This window comes from Sinocyclocheilus rhinocerous, unplaced genomic scaffold (genome assembly GCF_001515625.1).
Source record: "Sinocyclocheilus rhinocerous isolate Xijiao unplaced genomic scaffold, SAMN03320098_v1.1 scaffold295, whole genome shotgun sequence".
Lineage (NCBI taxonomy): Eukaryota > Metazoa > Chordata > Actinopteri > Cypriniformes > Cyprinidae > Sinocyclocheilus > Sinocyclocheilus rhinocerous.
Window position 1 is genome coordinate 1356067 of NW_015647035.1, and position 19376 is coordinate 1375442.

The window sequence follows — 19376 nt, forward strand, 5'->3', positions numbered from 1 at the left end:
AATAGATTTTGGTTTGACTGTATCTATTTGATAAATGAAGTTAACCAACTAACATTATACATACCCTTTTGGTTTCTGTACCCAATATTTAAAAAATGCAATAAAAATATCGGTACTCGGTATCGGCAAGTACCAAAAATAAAAGTATCGGTATCGGGCGAGTACTGGAAAAAGTGGTATCGGTGCATCCCTAATTTTTATTATTTCAAATAACATTCTATTTGAATATATAATTTATTCCTGTGATTTCAAAGCAACATTAGCAACATGAAATAGAAATATTTTGTAACATTGTAAATGTCTTTATCATCACTTTTGTGTGAAAGTGAAAAGCGCTGTACAAATAAACTTGACTTGACTTGACTTTTGATACATTTAAAGGATCCTTGCTAAATAAAAGTATTAATTTATATAATCCCCCCCCCCCCCCCCAGCTTTTGAATGGAATAGTGTATAATGTTACAAAAGCTTTTTATTTCAGATAAATGTATTAAAATGTTTAATAATTCATTCAAATTAATTAAACACTTTTAAATAGACTGCAGCAATAATATTTTGCCACACATTATTTTGTTTAGTTCAGAATCGTGGGAGAATCGTGATCTCTATTTGAGACAAAAAAAATCGTGATTCCCAAATTATCCAGAATCGTGCAGCTCTAATGGATAGGTATGAATAAATATATATGGATAGATACTCAGGGCTCTAGACTCATTCTTCCCACTGGTCACACTGGTGCGACAAACTTTCTCAGCTGGTCGCACCAGCACATGATTTGGCCGCACATATTTTTTATTTTTTGCTACAACATGGGATTAATAAATACATGCTGATGAATAGTTTTTCCGTTATCATAGTTTATAGTTATATGGTAACAAATGTGGGATTAACATTTAACCCGTTCTTTTTCATCAGTATGTACAGGAGTTCCTCTTTTGCTATGTTATAAGCTAGGCTTCGGATGCTTTCTCTTTCGCTTTTGAAAAGCAGTTTTGCTGCGCGCAACTTTGCGCTTGTGCCGATGCGGTGATATGCCTAAAGCACTTGTGCTGAAATCATGTCTCTCAAGCCGCCTTTCCACTTTCTCCAAATATGACAAGCGATAGACCGGAAGTCATTCATTTCCAATGGAGAGAGAAGTGCGGGAGCTGTGTGGAACTCTGATAATATGTGTATGCAGAAAGTTTGTACGGCTAGACCATATGCAACCACCCGACCGGATGTGATGCATTCTAATTAAAACTAAAAAATGTGACACTGTAAAAATTAAATCTAGATTAATCATTGTTAAAGCTACAAAGTTACTCTCCAAGAAAGGTATTTTTTTACATACTTTTGTATGTATTTGTCCGTTCAAATTAGCATGGCTTAAACTTATGCAAATCATAATCTTTCGTGATTACGCAGCAGTGGCCCGATTGGGCCAGTGACAAATTCGTCAACTGTCCTGAGCGTCTTTCACGCTGGCCCCAGACCATCGGGCAGTCCTTCTTGTCAAGCCCTGAATATATATGGACAGATATGGATGGATACACAGCTGGAAAGAGATGGATGGACAGATGGATGGATGAATGGATAATAGATGGGTATGTTTGGGTATATAGACAGATAAAGATGGATGGTAGCTGATGAATGGATGGATAGATAGATACATATCTAGAAAGATATATATGTATAGATTGATGGATAGATATGGATGGGTAGATATTAGGGCGAAAATCGCGCGATTATGAACGTGGTGTTGCGCAGCTTGCCTGTGAACAACGGCTCTGTGTAGTAAATGTTGCTCCATGTGAAAGCCCGCACGTGATGGAGATTTACCGCTGATTACAGAAGCGGTTTTACTGACAAGATGCACATTAAATATCGCATGCGATTTATCGTGCAGCCCTAGTAGATATGGAAGGATATGGGTGTGCCTAGATATAGATGGATGGATAAATTGGATCTATATATCCATCAATATATATCCATATCTAACACTACCTTTCAACAAATATAAAACCCTGTTAGGCACAAAAATGGCAGTGGAAACTCTTAAAGGGGTCATATGATGCGATTTCAAGTTTTCCTTTCTCTTTGGAGTGTTACAAGCTCTTGGTGCATAAAGAAGATCTGTAAAGTTGCAAAGACTAAAGTCTCAAATCCAAAGAGATATTCTTTATAAAAGTTAAGAGTCAACCACGCCTACCTAAAACGGCTCGTTCTAACACCGCCGCACATAACTATGTCAATATGTGGAAATATTAGCATAATGCCGCCCAAATGTGCACGCAAAGAAAGAAGGCGTGGTTTCAGAAACAGCAGTAGTGTTGATGCAGCCATGTCAAGGAGACGCTGTTACACCAAATACACCAAATAATGATCTTTAAAATAGCATCATATGACCCCTTTAATTAACTCTAATGCCCTGTCTGACCTAGAACAGATTGTTAGGAAAAAAAAACAATGTTGAGGTCAGGAAACAAGGTCACCCTAAATTCAGTGTGTTGACTGCTAGGCCATAGTCTGCTTCAGGCCTTCTGTCTGTTTGCATTTGAAGAGAGCTGGATTTGCCCAATGCAGCTCTGTGAAGCTTTGACATCACAGGTGAAAAAATAGCTGATGGAGTATCCCATGGCTCACTGTTCCACAGCCTCTTTTCTTCCTCACTCACATAGATTGCTCAAATGAAGTAGTTGTTTCTTGTTTACATTGTCTGCTCGGGTCTGCACAGCCATCAGGTTGAGACCTTATGTATAATTCATGGCTTTACCCACATGAAGAGACTGCCCATACCGCCACACCTCTCTCAGCTCACAGCTTTCACTCTCACATGTGGCAATGGAGAAATGTGATTTCAGTGGTGTTAGCAAGCAGGTTCTGTGCAGTAATCAGCTTTAAACATGATGAATTTACTTCTTGCCAGTGTGTTTGTCGAGTGTGCGGCATGATTGCTCAAGAGTGGCTAACAATCCAAAAATGAAACAGCCTCATTTGAGTCCAAATTAATTTGTGTAAACTACAGCTTGTTTACATTTATGTAAGATATTACTCATACACTGATGAGTCAAAAAATTGGCTGTTATTGTTGTTATTTTTTAACCAATTACAATAATTTAAAGCACCCATTTTTAATCAAAATAGTTCATTTACATTTATCCATTTTCGATTTGAAATGATTGTGACAGGTGCTTGGAAATGACTTTATTTTTGTTTCCCTGAATAGCTCTCATTAACTCGATAGATTCAGATCTTGAGTGGCTTTGCTAACACTCGAAGATTTACTTTCCAAGCCTGGCTGAGCACATGGTGATATCCGATCAGAATGAAACCTGATCTGAGTGTACACGCTGTGGGCACAGTACACCAACTACAGTATTTACACCGAGTGACAGGTTCAAGCATGTGTGCGATGTGACAGAGGAGGCTTCAGAAGATGGGGATATATTTTGGAGTGTGATGGACAGGCAGAGCACACCTTTGTTGACCTATTCCCGCAGCGACTGTGGATTGAAAGTTAAGTTCCCATGACTGACAGAGAAATCTGATCTGCTGAACAGCAAGCTCACATTTTAGGACTAGTTTTTAGTCCTCAAATGGGGGCATGGAAGTAGGGCTGAACGATTTTGGAAAATAATCTAATTGCGATTTTTTTTACCAATATTGGCATAGGATTCTGCTTCTAAGCTTTAACCAAGCAGTGTTTCCCTTTAATTGCCTTGACTTTGGCTTCCCAAAACAGTTATATAATGAACCAAAAATATTTTTACATTGCATTTAAATTTAATTAAATTACATTTTTCATAATTACATAAAATGTGTAACATTGTGTTTTGTGCGATTGCTTTGGCAAAACTTCTGTCAGCCAAACTAAAATCTAAATCGTGATATGGGTTAGTGCGAGTAGCTAATGATCCAGTGTTCTCAGCACACATGCATTTGGGAACACAAAGTGTACCACTGTGCCAGTCATGCTTTTTCACATTCACAGTGATTATATATATATATATATATATATATATATATGTCTTCAGCTGTCTGAAGTCTGTGTAACCTTTGCTCAGTATGCCTGGGCCGGTAGTCAACTTCTGGAGCCGTCTGGAGTCAGATGGTCATGTCTGGATCTCCTGTGGTGCCAGTCGCTTCAAAAACCTTCATGCCGGTCTCTGATATATGGTCTTTACTGCCTCACTGGATGCCACACCCTGAAGACAGGCTATGTATCTGTCCTGGGATGACACTCACACCTCACACCTTTTATTGGGTAGCTTTTTCCATTCATGGTTTCAGTATGTTAGCTATACTTAGGATCCAAAATTGACCTTCCATTTTTCTTGGATCTTAAAAACTTTTCTGCTAGCAGCACCTGTAACAAGTGAGTGCTCAGTGATTAATGCTCAGTGATTTTCATTTATCCTGGAGTTTAGTTTAATATCACTGATGCATGTGTGTTTTGTTCTTCCCACTTGTTGACAGAAGTGTTTCTCTCCTCCTGAGACTCTCATTAAATTTGCTCTCATCTGAACCATATATCTTTCCAACACAGCTTAGCATCCTCTGTGGCAGCACCACAGTGATACACTTCCTCTAGGGATGTGTTCATGTCCTTATGTCTGACCTAACACCCACAGCCAGGCCAGTGTTATGGACTGAATCTAAGACATCTCTGTCATTTAAGCCTTCTGTAAGCTCTTAAAAACTCTTTAAAGACACTTTGTCAGATGATCCTACATCCTACTTCTTAAGGTGTAATCATGTGTCACGTTCAAGTGCTCTGTAGTCAGAGAGAACACATTAACACAGACCTTTTACACACATACTGGTAAAAAATGTATAGCCTGAATGCACTGTAAGTCGCTTTGGATAAAAGCGTCTGCTAAATGCATAAATTATAAATTAAAATTAAATTATTACCTTTTGCTTTGTGTAAAAAATATAAGGTATTCAACAAATGGATAAAGAAAAATAAACAATGCTAGGGCTGCACGAATGCGATTGTCATGCACATTTTGTTAGTAATGCCGGTTCTGTAATCAGCAGTAAATCATCATCACCACGTGCTTTCAGATGGAGCAGCATTTACTACACAGAGCCGTAGTTCACTGACAAGTTACGCAAAAAAAATCGCAGACGATTTTATTGCGCGATTATGAAATTGAAGAAATCGTTCGCGATAATGACAGCTGTTTGCATAGCTTCTCAGTGAACTACGGCTCTGTGTAGTAAATGCTGCTCCATCTGAAAGCATGTGAAAATACCACATTTAATAACAGATTTTTACTCCAAACTCACTTCATAATGTCAGTTGAGTGTTTGAAATAAATCCTTCTGTGAGATGATGTGGCTTCTTACACAGAATAAGGCACGCAACATATTTCATAGTATTCTAAGCAGTGATAAAGGCATTGCATTATAAATATACTTTATTTTAATGAAAATTATAATAATAATAACTCAGATAAACCATATATTGTCATAACCGTGTGTTTATTAGTCACGCTGAATCAATAAAAGCAGTTAAATCTTCTGTTTATCCAGCTACCGCTATAGGCATTTCCTGGGTTTCTTCTGCGAGGCGTATTTGGAGTTTCAGCACGAGAGCGCCCTCTGGCCTTTGGATGGAGATTTACTGCTGATCACAGAACCGTGCTTCACTGAAAGATACGCATGACAATCGCAGTTTCTGTCGAATCGCGATTTCGATTCCATTTCGATTGATCGTGCAGCCCTAGACAATACTGTTGAAAAGTTTGGGGTTGGTAAGATTTGAAAATGTTTGAGTCACCTTTGCTCACCATTAGATCAAAAATACTGTAAAAACACTAATATTGTGAAATATTACAATTATATTTTAAAATGTAACTTTTTCCTGTGACTGCAAAGCAGCATTTTTAGCATCATTACTCCAGTCTTCAGTGTCACATCCTTCAAAAATCATTCTAATATGATTATTGGCTGCTCAGAAAACATTTATTATTATTATCAATACTGAAAACAGTTGTGATGCTTAATATTTTGATATGCTAATGTACATGACAGAATAATTTACTGACTGAGATTTACAAGAATTAACAGTTTATACACTAATAGCAGAATTGCTTATGTGTTGACAGGGTTGTTGGTAGATTTTGGAGTTCACACAGTGGAGAGGTGACATTTCTCCTAACTGGAGAAAGTCAGATATCAGTTAATTTGCCTTGGTTATGTATCAGTCCATCACTAGCCATATTATCATCTCTATTCCATTTTCATTGGGATAAACTGGATAACATTCCTTGTTTTTGTTGCCAACAGACAGCTTTTAACATCAGACTGATATTCTGTTCCAGCACACGATCCCACTGAGCAGACAGAGATGTTCAAAAGAGTGTTGTGCAGAAATTAGAGTATTACCTGCTGTTATTTATGCATCATAACCCAAGTCTGTTAGTTCTCTGCCAACCCCGCGGTGAAATATAAGCTATTCCTCCAGCGAAGCTTCTAAAGCATCAGGCTGCACCACTGAGCGCATGATGACTGTATTTTCATCCACCCACCTGACTGAAGTGTTGCCTAGGCCTGCGGATGTAACCCCAGAATCCCACAGCGACTCCCTGAGCCTGTGAATCATAGCTGTCCTTGCCTCGGCCTACACACCGCCAGCCGTGCTGTGTGCGTCAGGCAGTCTGAGAGATGCTCTTTTGCTGGGCCTCAAAGAACACCTCTCCTCGCTGCTTCCTCTCAGGCCTCTTCCAGCTGTCAGAAACCTGACAGCGAGTTTGATGTCTAATGTGATGTAGGTCTCAGCCTGTCAAAGCATGAGTCAAGCTGTAGAAACAGGCAAAAATAGTGTGTTATGAATGCAGTTTCTGACACTGAACTCCAAAATACCAAATCCACAGTGAATTCATCACTGCTGTTACCTTTTTTTAAAGCTTAAAATAACAAATTAAATTAAAGCTGCAAGCATTGTTGAAAGGGCCCTCACACCCAGAGCCACCTCCAACCGATGGCTTTTGGAAAACAGTGAATGGTGGGCAACATGCATTTGAAGTGGTAAATATAAGAGGAGTATGTCATTTATATTCACCAAACTTTCTGCTGCCAGCTGGTGGCGCTATGATTATAACTGAATTTTGGCATGTAGATGTCTTCAGGCCAGGACTCTTACTAAACATGTCAAGTTTGGGGGCAGATTGGACACTGCATGTTTTAGTTAAACTAAAGCAGGTGGCACTATGATTATAATGGGATATTGGTCTTTAGATGTGTTCAGGCCAGGATTCTTATCGAACGTGTGAAGTTTGGGGCAGATCGGACATTGTATGGCTGAGGTAAAACAACTTCCTTTTCCATGGCGAAACTTCGAACTTTGTCAGGCCACCACGGACACGCCCTTTAGCGAAAACTCAAGATCTTTGCATTTTAACATCTCAAAGGGCTTTAGATTAGACTGACCAAATATAATGTTTATGTCGTTAAATCTCTAGGAGGAGTTTGTTACAGCGTAAAACATGTCAGTTCCTGTTGCCAGCTGGTGGCGCTATGACTATAACTGAATATGGGCATGGGGATGTCTTTAGGACAGGACTCTAATCAAACATGTGAAGTTTGGGGCAGATCGGACATTGTATGCCTGAGTTATAATAACTTCCTGTTTCAAGGCGAAACATCAAAATTTGTCAGGCCGCCACGGACACGCCCTACAACAAAAACTCAAGATCTTCGCAATTTAACTTCACAAAGGGCTTTAGATTACACTGACCAAATTTGGCGTTGATCTGATTAAATCTTTAGGAGGAGTTTATTAAAATACAATGCCTGAAAATGGCAAAAACGAGAAATTAGAATTAAATTAGAAATAACGGACGTCCTGTTGTGTTTCGGATTTTGCTCCAAGAGACTTTTTTGTAGGTATTGGGATGTTACATGTGTCGAGGAGCACTTCTTTGATCGAGTATAGGTGCCATTTTGCCACACCCACTTTTGAAACCTATATCAGACGTAAATTTTCACCACTTCTGGTGTGTGTGCAGTTTCATGAGATTTTGAGCATGTTTAGGACCTCAAAAAATGAAGAAGAAGAAGAAGAAACTCCAATAGGGTCCTCACACCGTGGTGCTGTGTCCCTAATTAATCATTAAGTATCCTGGGTTTTTATTAAGGCTGGGTCATCTGGAAAATTAAGTCTCCATATTTGTTTGAAATTGTAGCAAATATTTATTTTGATACTTATGCATTTGATCTGAATTTTTCACACTAAGTTAAAGGTACCGTCATTTTGGCAAAATCTAGATAAAGCAAAATAAAGCATGTTTGTTAAATTAAAACAAAAATGTTTTTTTATTATTATTATTATTATTATTATTATTATTATTATTATTATATAATTATTATTTAAAATATTTGTAATATTTTATTACAAATAACCCTAAACCTAAAACCTAAACCCTATAGCAATAACAATGTACACTGTAAGTAGGCCTATGTCACCTTAAAATATTTTTTTTATATGCACCAACATAAATACTAGTATCCAATAACAAGACAAGTAAAAACACAATAATAGACATCAATAGTTACCTGCATTTTGTTTAATAAAATGTCAAAATATGAAATGCGTTGTAAGACTTCTATTTATTCTTTATTTAGTTATGCAAATTATTTTGAATTTGAATGATTTTGAGTTCATTGGAATAAAAAGCTCATCTAAGCCATCAAAAGATTTATAATGTTGCAAAATTTTATATTACTAGCAAAATTCTTACAAATGCTATGCAAATATTCAATATATCAGCCATAGTTTGTATGATTGATTGACTGTTTCTAACAGCATGTTTGTGAGTATCCAAAAACTATCCCGTTGCTTACTTTGCTCTATGTGTGCTTTTATTTTTCCCGGGAGGCACAGAAGGTGAATAACCCTATGAACAGTCAGGCTGATGGCCCAACGAAGAACGATAAAGAGGAGGCCCCAGCCAGCGAGGTGGGCTGGATGACCTCAGTCAAAGACTGGGCGGGGGTCATGATCTCAGCACAGACCCTTACCGGCAGAGTTCTGGTGAGATGGCTACACACATACACCCACCGCAACATCGCAAACATCCCTCCAGAGCATGTGATCCTCATATATTCATTTTGACTAAAAATTATGTTTTCTCACTGATTACTTGGAACTGACATCTCATAAAACATTTGTCACATGCTGTGACACAGTTAGCACACTGCTGATTAGGACTGGGCGGTATGACGGTATATATCGACAGAGATTTTGCTATATCGTGTATTCCGCGGTATGCAAATATATCTGCGTAACATAATAGTACTTAAAAGTCGTATACACCTTTGAGTGATACGGAAACATGCATGGATGAGAAAATAAAGAGTGGGGCACACTTGGTAGAGTTAATAAGTGCAACAAGCAGTGAAAAAGAACTCAATGTGGTGCTCGTGCTGACTGACACACACAAAGCACACACTCAGAAAGCGCTTCTCTCAGACCGCATGCGATCACGAATTTGGGACGTGCATGATCAGAAAACAGATCTCTTTCATGCTTGAATGGTCAAATACGCACACAATTATGTCAGAATGCCGTTGTGTGGAGTAAACATAGTCAGTTATGTGTTAAATAGGGCTGCACGATAAATCGCATGCGATATTTAACGTGCATCTTGTCAGTAAAGCCATTCTGTAATCAGCGGTAAATCTCCATCACGTGCGTGCTTTCACATTGAGCAGCATTAACTACACAGAGCCGTTGTTCAAAATAAAAAGAAACAGTTATAACCGGTGAAATCACGATGTGTTTCAGTATATTGTATCCGTGCAGTTGGTCTTAAAGGGACGGCACCCTTATTTACCTGCTGCTGTCTGTCATTATTAATGTTAATCACTCACTGCACTTGACTGAATCACTTTTGGATATTTAATAAGAATCAGTTCATGTTTGATACAGTGAAGACTATTCAGTGTTTCATTAATACACTTTATTCAATTTCTGTAATATTTCTTACTACATGTTAAATAAGCCTACTGAAGCCTACTGTAGCTGAATAAATTAAAATTTTATTTTATATTTATTTGTTCTATTGTGTTTGTAATTTGCTTCTTTTTCTTTTTTTTTATAAAAATAAAATAAAACAAAAATAGCTATATCGAGATATCGATTGTTATTGTGAAATAAAATTTCTCATACCGTGAAATAAGATTTTGGTCATATCGTCCACCCCTACTGCTGATGACATGTTTTTATATGTGTCTGTCAGACTAAGTCATACATCTGACTCTAGAGGTCAAGATTATACCCAGATGATGTACGGGTGTTTTGTTAAATGTGGTCTTATTAGCATGCCTCATGCAATAAAGGGCTTTTGGGAGTGCAGTAATACTGAATGGGGACTTGTGTGGGTGGCACTCGTCATCGCAGTTGTTAGTGCTCGCACAGTGCTAGACACGGACAGGTCAATTAGCTATGAACAATTGAGTCAATTTACCACATAATGAAGATCATTTTATTTTGGGAACATTATTCAAATGCGAGCAGTCCTAAATTTATGTCCTTCAGCAAATTATGGATGAAATCAGTTTTGCTTTGTGGTTTTATACTCTGGTGTGTCTGCATTTCTGAAAGCTTTAACCTCATGCACCAGTAGCATGTCCTTCATTTATTGTGACTTGAATATTTTTCTTCCAGTTCTACATCTCATCTTTCATGTGGGGTGGCCACTGTACATGACCAGATTGGGAAGCAGGGCTCTTAGTAGACCAGTCTAGTCTAGTGTTTCTCTTTTAGTGCATGGCTGATCTGTAATGGGCCGTTCACACTGACAGCAATTAAATCACTGACGGAAGGTCGCAGTGCTGCGGCTTTCCTACTCGACTAGTGTCTAACTGTATCAGCAGACTATGAAATTAACTTCATTAACCACAGTGGCTGGTCAATAAAAGCCTGATGTGGCTAGAGATTTTTATTTATTAATTTTTCCATGTAAAATATGCAGCTAAACTCAGAGAACCTCCTATATAGGGTTTTCATGGAGTGTTCACAGGTAAGACATTAAACAGTCGTGACATTAAACACTTGGGTCAGATTTGCAGCATCTAGTCAACAAATGACTTTGTTCACTACCATATGTTTTTTCATATTATTATAAATTTTTACTTAACTCCCATTGAATCAAGTTGCTTTGTCATTGCAAATCGCTGTCAGTGTGAACAGCTCTAAATTCTCAACAATGTAGTCAATATAGCTGCAGCTAGGGCTGGGTATCGAGTTCGATACTTTTTAGGCACCGACCGAATTGCCAGCATGAGTGACATTGGTCACATTGGTGTTGGAACTTATTGGTGATTGGTGATTATTTCAGTAATCTGGACAGAGATAGTGTTCATTGCTTTACTGGCTAGTTGTAATCTTCAGTTCAGTTGTATTCCAGCAGGTAGAGCCAAATACTGTGGTGTATTTGTTCAAAGCAAAGTGAAATACAAATTAAGTGGATCTTTTATTTGGACCCCACAGATATGAATGAATGTTATTCCCATGGCTCCATCTAAGCTATTGAGTTTAGTCCAAACAACTTAATGGATTGGATGTGTCAGTGGATCAAATTTCCTTGCGGTGAATGATGGAAAGTGATAGTCTGGCTGGAATTCACCTATAGACTGATGCTCAGAGACACTGTAGCAATGCATACAATGTGTACCTGTCAGTCGTACAACCAGCATTACCTTGAAACTGAGCTCACTGTGCCTTAACGTCCTTATTTACAGATGGAGCTGCACTTGTTTGCATGCTTCCACATCCCAGCTAGTTGTTCCATAATGTGAGTTTGGGAAGAGACTAAGTGACAGAGTGCATTGAAAGTTTATTCAGTCTGAATTGTGACTTATGAAGTGTTTAGAATGATGTGCATGTGAAGGTGTGCGGTTTGTGCTCCTCCTGTGGCCTTCTCCTGGCCCTTCCTTTAAGAGAACACTCTTCCACTGAAGGTCTGTTGAGCAGGAACATGTTGTAATAGTGTGAGTGGGAGTGTTGTGTCAGGGCTGTGACTGTATCGTAAGTTTTATACCACCAAATAAGGTCCAGCTGGAGTGCTTCATCACACCCGTAAATCAACTCACAATATTTCATGGGCCAAGACTCTCCCTGCATCCACTGCACACTTATTTCATGTCTTTACAGCTTTTAATCTCATAATCCTTTTCTTTTCTTTTCTTTTCTCTTTTCACACCTTAATCAGGTTAGACGCTATGAATTTAACTTGAATTTAACATGGGTGAAGTTATTAATTAATTATTATATGCAAACGATTTACATGACTTTTTGGTCCTGCTAATTTTATATATATATATATATATATATATATATTATTTTATTTTTTATTTTTTTGCTTAATGCATATTTCATTAAATAATTACATTTACAACCGGAATTGATACATCCCTTATCCCTTTACATCCCTGTTAATTAGCTACAGATATTTCTGCATATATTTTTTTATAATGTTCAAACAGTTCATAGCCAAGATGATGCCTCTGTTTCAAACACAGGTGAAAGTGACAGTTTCAATTGGCTTCTTTCATATATGGAGGATATTTATCAGGAGGCAAAGCCTTCGTTACACTAGAGCTGCACACATCCCATGAGAATATCATCAGTTTCTGCAAATGAGCAATGGTTTCATCAGCCTCTCTCTCTCTCCCTTGCTTTCTCTCTTTTTCATTTGCTTGTTTGAGTTGAACTATCATTTTGAACCAAGTAGTCATTGTAGCCAATTAGATTCAAAATTTTAAAAGCAAAAAGTAAAACACAGTAAGATCTAGTTAAAAATAAGCAGTGCATGTTTTCCACACTGTTGATAGTAAACTGTTTAATAATTTTAATTAAAATACAATAACCAATAAGCATCAATATTTACCATATATATATTTTTACTCGTGTATTAGCATTTTAATATACAAAAATGGCACACAGGGACATTTTTGAATGATGAAATTGCAGGAGTAATTGCACAGTGCTGTTGTGCATAGTGCATATGCATTGTGGGCCTGTGAGTGAGTATGTGTGGGTGTCTGTGTTTATGTGCAGCTGTGCTTCAGAGCCCATATGTACTATGAGCTCTGTGTGTGTATGTATAACGTGTGAATGTGCGTATGTGTCTCTATGTGGGTGGATATATGGACTCATGCCCTCTATCAGAGTTCTTTTTGCAGCTTAAAATCGCAATGAGCATCCGTGGACGCTGAGCCTGGCTGGTAACCATGGCAACAGCAGTTTACCTTGGCTCTGTCATTCTGATGTGCAGAACTGGCAGGCAGTTTGGATCCTCTGTGAAAACAAGAAAATTATCTTCCGAGCACTCTGGTCACGGGGTAAATGACAAGAAAGATGAGGCTGACAAACACCTGTCTGGCATGTAGGTAATGTATTGTGTGGGGTGACATTGTGAAAATGAAACCTCAAGCGCATGCCCTCATATTGTTCATTAGGGTTGCCTGATGACTTTGAGGGTGCTAAGATGTCAGGTGTTTCCCGAAGGGAATCATTTAATTAAGAGATCTATCATAATCCACCTACTGCAGTTTAGTCGTGTCTCTTCAGGAAGAGCTGAATTATGGTTGGCTAAATGAGTGTCCTTCTTTTATCTTTGACATGTGCAGTCTTATGTAAATGATGGACAACAGATGAAAATCCTCGTTGGTGCTATAGTTTCAACAACATTTCACCTTCATAATAGCAGCACATCATGCATCATTGGTCAATATATGGGTGCCACATCAGTCAGCGATACTTAGTAATAACCTTTGTGGTGTTGGCAGGATTAATATTCTAGATGAATGTTCCTGTACGCTTGAAAAGCAGCCACTCTTTTGTATTTGTCTCTTTTCTTCTTCCGTCGTGGTGTTCAGCCATACGCTGGGCTCCCAGATGGCTCATGCAGCATGTCATATATCTGCCTCATCTCATCCATCGCACTAAAACATCATCAGACACCTAAACAAGAATTTGGTTTTGTCATAACTGATTACATAGCAGCAGGCTTGGTCTGTAAATGTGATTTATCTCTCTCTGTGTGTGGGGGGGTGCCAGGGACCGGAATAACAAAGACTCGGCAGCCGCTGATCGGAGACCAGTTCGGCTTTTTGTCTTTTAATGGCAGAAGATGGGATTTCGTTAATTGAAGCTTAGCAACAGCTCCCTAATGAGCCATTTCATGCCTTTTCTTACTGGTTAGGTGGCTCTCTTTTCACTCAGAGAGCTTTATTGGCCATTCTGGGAGGCAGGGATTACGTTGGGGCAAGCATTCTCTGAAAGGATCCTGTTCATTCTGACACCACAGAGCTCACAATGAGATGAGAATGTTAGCCTCAGAGGAAATGGCATGAGTCTCCACCCACAGGAAGTGTGACTAAAAACCCTAGTTGTATGGGGTTAGATCTCTGCCACAATTCTGCGCGCGAAAGATCATATTTTGAGCGCACAAAAGTGCATTTTGCACGCCCGCGATCTGAGTTTTGTAGAGAAAATGTTCGTCTCGCAAAGAAGAAAGTATTTCGAGCACACTAAAATCAATTTTGCATTTAAAATACGTTTTTGGATGTGGGCAGACCTTCTCTTTTGTGCGTGCAACGTTTCACTAGCTTGCTCCCTTGATGCCATTTTACTACACTTCAGTATGTGGTTCTTATTAAGTAGGGGTCATTTTTTAGGATTCTATACTTAACCTAAGTCTCTGAGAACCTGATACTTCTGGAGACTCCAGGTAGGTTGCAGTTCTGGAAAATGGAGACTAAACTCCTGGTGATTTCACACCTAATTCTTCACCTTAATTCCTAATTATTTTGCAGTTAACATGCATCTTTTCTTCTCCACATGTTTTTGACTGACCCTGCTGACCCACTGAGCATTTTGCTGTCCAATGGTTATGCATTAACGTTGCAATTTATAGTATTGCATTAGTTTTGAATATTTATCATGGGCATTTAATAATTTTTGACTTTCAGTCTGAGTTAAATCTCTTTTTTTGGCTCATTTTATCTGTAAAAGAAAATCTGCTTAATAATTATGCACACCTGAATATAAGACATTTTTCACTTCAGCCTTCAGCCTTCATGAATAATTATATATCAATTATAAATGATTAAATACAAGATTAATAGTGGTTATTAAGATTTATGTTGTTTGGAATTGGTAAAATGTGCTTGGAAAAAAATATGATCAGAATATCAACTTGCATAATAATTATGCATGCACTGTATTTTTCCTCTTTTGCTGTTGTGGTAATGCAAGAAATGTTGTGATTCGTTGTCAAGGCAGCCAATCAGAATTTAGCAGCCTTGTCTCTGATTGACTGGAATTATGGCATATTGTAACGCTGGGTTGTGTTGAGCAAGCGAGCCGTTGGCATTTAGAGAGCACTGAGTCTTTACTGTCTCTTTTGATCAAATCAATAGACCCATACTGCATAAAAGTATCAATTTCTTTCCAAAAAAAAAACTTTTGAACGTAGAGTATCTTTTCAAACCAGGACAAGCAACCATGCTTAAAAATCATTATTGAATCAACAGAGCGCAGATGGTGTCTGAACATGCTTTAAAAATATATGGATGTCTTTGCATTAGATACAACCATCCAACCAAGTGACATTTACAATATTTGTGCTAGGTCATCTGTGTGAACTTGAGGGGAACGGAGTTCATACTTTCATTATAAATCGCCTTGATGCCAATTGGTAGAAAGTAATTGCAAAACACCTCAAATTAGAAAATGTCTTGCGTCACTTATTTGTAGATGACACTTGCTTTGATATTTTGTTTCTAATGCAGTGACATTGACATTTTTGGCATCAAAAATGACATGCATTATTAATTTTGCTTTAACTGTCCAAATACCTCCTTTATTACACTGACCAACAATGAAACATTAGCAGCGATGGATCCCTCGGCTTCTAGAACTAGAGTATTACTCGGCTGATTTATTTGTCAAGCATTCGGGTAGACAGAAATGCCCATCCCTCAGTTCCCTTATTGTCTGTGAGCCAGTTCAAGACGTCCTAACAGGTGCAGATAGGCCATGTGGCCTGTGTTTTGTTCACGCCTCCAGCCTCCCATTGGGAACAGGTCTAAGTATGCGAGCACCTGTGCGGGGAAGCAGACTTTCACCACTACGTTGCGTGGGAGAGAGAAACAAAGGAATGTGCTGTGTCAGTCATCAGCCCCCTAATGACCCCTGAGCCTCTGACCCCTGCACATATACACCCAGCAGACTTACCAAACATGGCTTTGACCACAGCCACCGGCTCTATTGCTGGACTTTGAGCGTCTTTTCAGATTCAGTCTGCACACCCATACGGCTCCGTACCGGGAGTCTGGCAGAGATGGAGTGCGTCTGGATTCATAATTATGATTTCCCGTGGAGGGCATTTCTAATTTGGAGTTAATCTTTTGCTGCCAGTAAACTTATCAATGGGGGCAACAGCTGTCATTGCAGGAAGAAATGAGTCAAAACAACAACAATAATGACAAAGCCATTAATCCCATGTGAAGCGTGACATTGAGAATTTGCCCTGTAATTATCTGCCACATAAAACACATTTCCACCCACCTGTAGTTCGGTTACATTTTTCATACTAATTAAGGCAGAGCCGCATATTCTGTCCTCATTATTCTTTAATATAATAGGCCATATTTTACAGTGTTTGCATGGGAGCAAGTATTGGTAGACCTCTCTCATATTGAGGGGTTATTTTAAACACGTAACCCTAAATATCAAACCTTACCTAACTTAGGACTCCAGTCAGACTACAATGGCATGCGGAAGTTTGGGAACCCCTTGCAGAATCTGTGAAAATGTGAATAATTTTAACAAAATAAGAGAGATCATACAAAATGCTTGTTATTTTTTATTTAGTACTGTCCTGAGTAAAATATTTAACATAAGATGTTTACAATTAGTCCACAAGAAAAAAAAAATAGTTGAAATTATTAAAATAACCCAATTTAAAAGTTTGGGAACCTTTGGTTCTTAATACTGTGTGTGGTTACCTGAATGATCCACGACTGTTTTTGTTTTTGTTTTTGTTTTGTGATGGTTGTTCATGAGTCCCTTGTTTGTTCTGAACAGTTAAACTGAGCACTGTTTTTGAGAAAAATCCCGGTTTTCCAACATCTTTTGCATATTTGAACATATTTAGGGGTGAAAACTTTTTGAATTTGAAGATCAAGGTAAATTGTACTTAATTTGCCTTCTGGGAAACATGCAAGTGTCTTCTGTTGCTTCCGAAGGGCAGTATTAAATGGGGAAAAAAATGATATTTTAACAAAATAAGAAAAATTTGGACATCTTCATCCTGTTCAAAAGTTTTCTTAATGCATCGCGTTTGAACCTTTTTTAATAGTTGTGTTTGAGTCCCTCAATTGTCCTCAGTGTGAAAAGATGGATCTCAAAATCATACAGTCACTGCTGGAAAGGGTTCAAATATGCAAAAGATGCTGGAAAACTGAAGAATCTGCAGGAGCTGGAGGATTTTTCTGAAGAACAGTGCTCAGTTTAACTGTTCAGAACAAACAAGGGACTCATGAACAACCATCATAAAACAAAAAAAAAACAGTCGTGGATCATTCAGGTAACCACACACAGTATTAAGAACCAAGGGTTCCCAAACTTTTGAATGGGGTTATTTTAATAATTTCAGCTTTTTTTTTTCTTGTGGACTAAATGTAAACATCTTTTATGTAAAACATCTTACTGAGGACAGTACTAAATAAAAAATAACATGCATTTTGTATGATCTCTCTTGTTTTGTTAAAATTATTCATATTTTCACAGACTCTGCAAGGGGTTCCCAAACTTTCGCATGTCACTGTAAGTATGTGTAAAGCAAAATACTAAAATAAATTTCAGATTAAAGTTTGAAAATGAAGTAGGGCTGGGTTTTGACACAAATTTCATAATTCGATTCGATTCGATTATCCTTCACAAGCTTGCGATTTGATTCAGATTTCGATTCAATATTGATTATTTTGGATATACTGTATATCAGGTACAAGACATGGCAAATTTTCTCAAGGAAAAACAAAATCTCTCAACTAATGCTGTAAAATATACCTGAGAGTCAGTAATATGGAAGGTTGAAATTTGCTGATTTGTATACAAACACTTAAATATACTCATGTAGAGAATCAGCTCAAAGAGGAAATATGAATAATTAATTATAACTAGTTATAATTAATTATAAATATTTATATCCGCTGTAAGTATTTACTTGACATCTCGGTGTCAATTGTCTGAATTCTAAGAACGTTAATTTCCTGGTTAAGGAAAATAACTTTCTTATTGTACAATACTACTCAGAGCATGTAGCAAAAATCTGCATGTAAAAAGGTGCATTGTAAAAAGGTGCAAATGATACTTAATGTATCAATTAATAAAACTAAGTTTGATACTTGCACGTCTCGACTGGCACAAGCTTAGTGTGGGTTTTTGAAGACTCTTAGCTCAGCATCTTCTCCTGGAATTCCTGAATCTAGAAGAACCGCCCTGATCTGGTGATCAGTGATCTATAAATAGGGTTGGGTACCGAAACCCGGTACCAATATGGCACCGGTACCTATGTAACCGGTATGTACTAGAACCGAATCCGAACGCATATTTCGGTGCCTCATTTCGGTGCCATGCCTGAGCGATCGATTGAAATATTTGTCCTCTGGTTCTCCGAAATGGACGTAAGAAGCATAATTACTGGCATCGCACGTGAAAAATAATTTCCAGACTGAGAAAATGCACGTGAACTCAAGTCGGAAAGCTCTAATAATACAAATCCAACACATCTTTGTAGTAACGAGAGTGTCCATGTTCTTTCCACATTCCGACTTAAAAGCACAGCTCGGGAAATGAGAGCATCCGAGGAGCACGTGAATGCAGTAATTACACTTGCTCTGATGGCAGCAGGTAGATACCGTTAACTAAGCTAAACATGCTTAAATTAAAATGCCTAAAGCTAAACCTCCCTTGTATTCACATTTCTAAACCTGTTGTCCAACAAAAGAGAAAATTATAACCTTTTTACTCCACAACACCAGTCAAATGCTTCTGATCTGATGAGGCTTCTTGTCACAGAATGAGGCAGAAAATATGTTCCATACGCTACTTTAAAAAGAATACATCGATTAGCAATAAATTAGGCTGACCATACGTCCTCTTTTCCCTGGACATGTCCTCTTTTTGGACCTACAAAAATGCGTCCGGACGGGATTTCTTAATTGCCCAAAATGTCCAGGATTCGGCTGTTTTCTTAATCCCACTCCCGCTGAATCTCTGACCATTGCCGCCTGCTCCCGCAACATGTGTTTCGCTCCCGCGATTTTCGTGTCCACTCCTTTAAACATTCTAATATTGTGTATAATTTTGGCGC

General features: G+C 38.2%; 1 protein-coding gene across 1 annotated transcript in view; it reads left to right on the forward strand.

Annotated features, from left to right (window-relative positions):
• Positions 1 to 19376, forward strand: part of LOC107708442 (calcium-activated potassium channel subunit alpha-1-like) — a 285003-nt gene that overhangs the window by 85491 nt on the left and 180136 nt on the right. Inside the window, exon 2 of the mRNA XM_016512675.1 lies at positions 8867 to 9022. Coding sequence (XP_016368161.1) covers positions 8867 to 9022 — 156 coding nt within the window. The remainder of the gene's footprint in view (positions 1 to 8866; positions 9023 to 19376) is intronic.